Source organism: Cebus imitator, unplaced genomic scaffold, assembly GCF_001604975.1.
Source record: "Cebus imitator isolate Cc_AM_T3 unplaced genomic scaffold, Cebus_imitator-1.0 Scaffold573, whole genome shotgun sequence".
Classification (NCBI taxonomy): domain Eukaryota; kingdom Metazoa; phylum Chordata; class Mammalia; order Primates; family Cebidae; genus Cebus; species Cebus imitator.
The window spans coordinates 632,950-634,869 of record NW_016107888.1 but is presented as its reverse complement, the minus strand read 5'-3'; the positions used below and the strand labels follow the sequence as shown (position 1 = coordinate 634,869).

General features: G+C 47.1%; 1 protein-coding gene across 1 annotated transcript in view; it reads left to right on the top strand.

The window, feature by feature from the left end:
• LSM12 (LSM12 homolog) overlaps positions 1–1,920 on the top strand; it is a 30,339-nt gene that overhangs the window by 27,300 nt on the left and 1,119 nt on the right. Inside the window, exon 4 of the mRNA XM_017516113.2 lies at positions 826–952. Coding sequence (XP_017371602.1) covers positions 826–952 — 127 coding nt within the window. The remainder of the gene's footprint in view (positions 1–825; positions 953–1,920) is intronic.

The window sequence follows — 1,920 nt, the reverse complement described above, 5'->3', positions numbered from 1 at the left end:
TTTTGAGACAGGGTCTCATTTTAATCACTCAGGTTGGAGTGCAGTGGCACAATTTTAACTTAATGTAGCCTTGATCTCCCCGGGCTCCAGTGATTCTCCCACCTCAGCCTCTGGAGTAACTGGGAGTACAGGCACATGCCACTGCTAGTGGCTAATTTTTTATATGTATTTTTAGTAGAGACGGGTTTTTGCCATGTTGCCAAGGCTGGTCTCGAACTCCTGGACTCAAGCAGTCGACCTGCCTTGGCCTCCCAAAGTGCTGGGATTACAAGTGTGAGCCACTGCACCCAGCCTGTTCTCCTGTCTTTCTAAAGGTGGTATTTCTCCCTAGGCCAATTGTTAGCAAACTATACCAGCAGGCCAGATCTGCTTATCTGTTTACTTATTGTCCATGGCTACTTTTGCACAACTATGGCAGAGTTCAGTGCTAATTGTAACAAAGACGATATGGCCAGCAAAGCCTGAAATATTTGCTAAGAGACTGTTGAGAGAAAAAGTTTGCCAGTCTCTGCCCTAGGCTGCTATCTTAGTTTGGTTTCTTGAGGCTTTCATCACATTTTTGTGACTTTTCAGGTCTCTATGCTTCAGAGTAGTAATTTCTGGGCTCTCCTAAGAATAAATGTGCATGAGTTTCATTGGTTTTCTAGCCAGTGGCACCCAAGGAATGCTTCTTGGCTACTCTGTGGGCTGCTGGCGTCTAGTTGTTGGCTTAATGGTGAGCTGAGAACTTGGGATCAGCCTTCTGGAGTTATTTATTCATGAGACAGGAAATGTGGGATGCCCCTAAGAGGAGGTTACATTTCGCCTGCTATCTTCTCCTTCCAGCATTAAAGACTGTAAATGGCAAGAAAAAAACATCGTAGTCATGGAAGAAGTTGTTATTACACCCCCATATCAAGTGGAAAACTGTAAAGGCAAAGAGGGAAGTGCACTGAGCCATGTACGCAAAATAGTAAGTAAAGGAGCCTTGAAACTTGAGGGGAGAGAGGATGGTTCTTCGGGCCTTCAGTCTTTAGCACCAGAGCAGGACACCGTGCTATAGTCTCTGCCTCCCCTTGCAGCCCTGTCTGGTCTCCCTGACTTTCCTGTACTGTGGGGCTCTGCAGCTGTGGCTTGGACACTCCTATGGGAAAGGAACCACAGGGTGGTGTGGAATGAAGTGAGTGGTTGACCCAATGTCCTTTGCTGGCTTTTTAGAATTAGCAAGGCCATTCCATGGTATTGGGCCTGAGCAGTTTCTCTCTTCCCATATTGAGTTTTTCTTTTTTAGAGACAGTTGCTCTGTTACCCAGGCTGGAGTGCAGTGGTGCGATCTTAGCTCACTGCAACCTCCGCCTCCAGGGTTCAGGCGATTCTCCTGCCTCAGCCTTCCGAGTACCTGGGACTACAGGCATGCACCACCACACCCAGCTAATTATTGTATTTTTAGTAGAGATGGGGTTTCACCATGTTGGCCAGGCTGGTCTCAAACTCCTGTCCTGAAATGATCCGACCACCTTGGCCTCCAAAAGGGCTGGGGCTGCAGGCATGACCCACTGTACCTGGCCCCATACTGGGTTTTTGTTAGCTGTGGGCATCCTTCTAGAAATATCTCGTTGGCATAAATCAGTTGCCATTGGTGTCTCTGACCCTACATATATCACTGGACTTTAGACTGAGTTATACCGTTTGTGAAAACAAACTTCCAAAACACTCCTGCTTTTTTTTTTTTCTCTGAGAAACATTGAGAGATCAACATTGTAGATGTAGGAAGTATGGTAAGACTGTAATTTCCAGGCCGGGCGCGGTGGCTCAAGCCTGTAATCCCAGCACTTTGGGAGGCCGAGGCGGGTGGATCACAAGGTCAAGAGATCGAGACTATCCTGGTCAACATGGTGAAACCCCGTCTCTACTAAAAATACAAAAAATTAGCTGGGCATG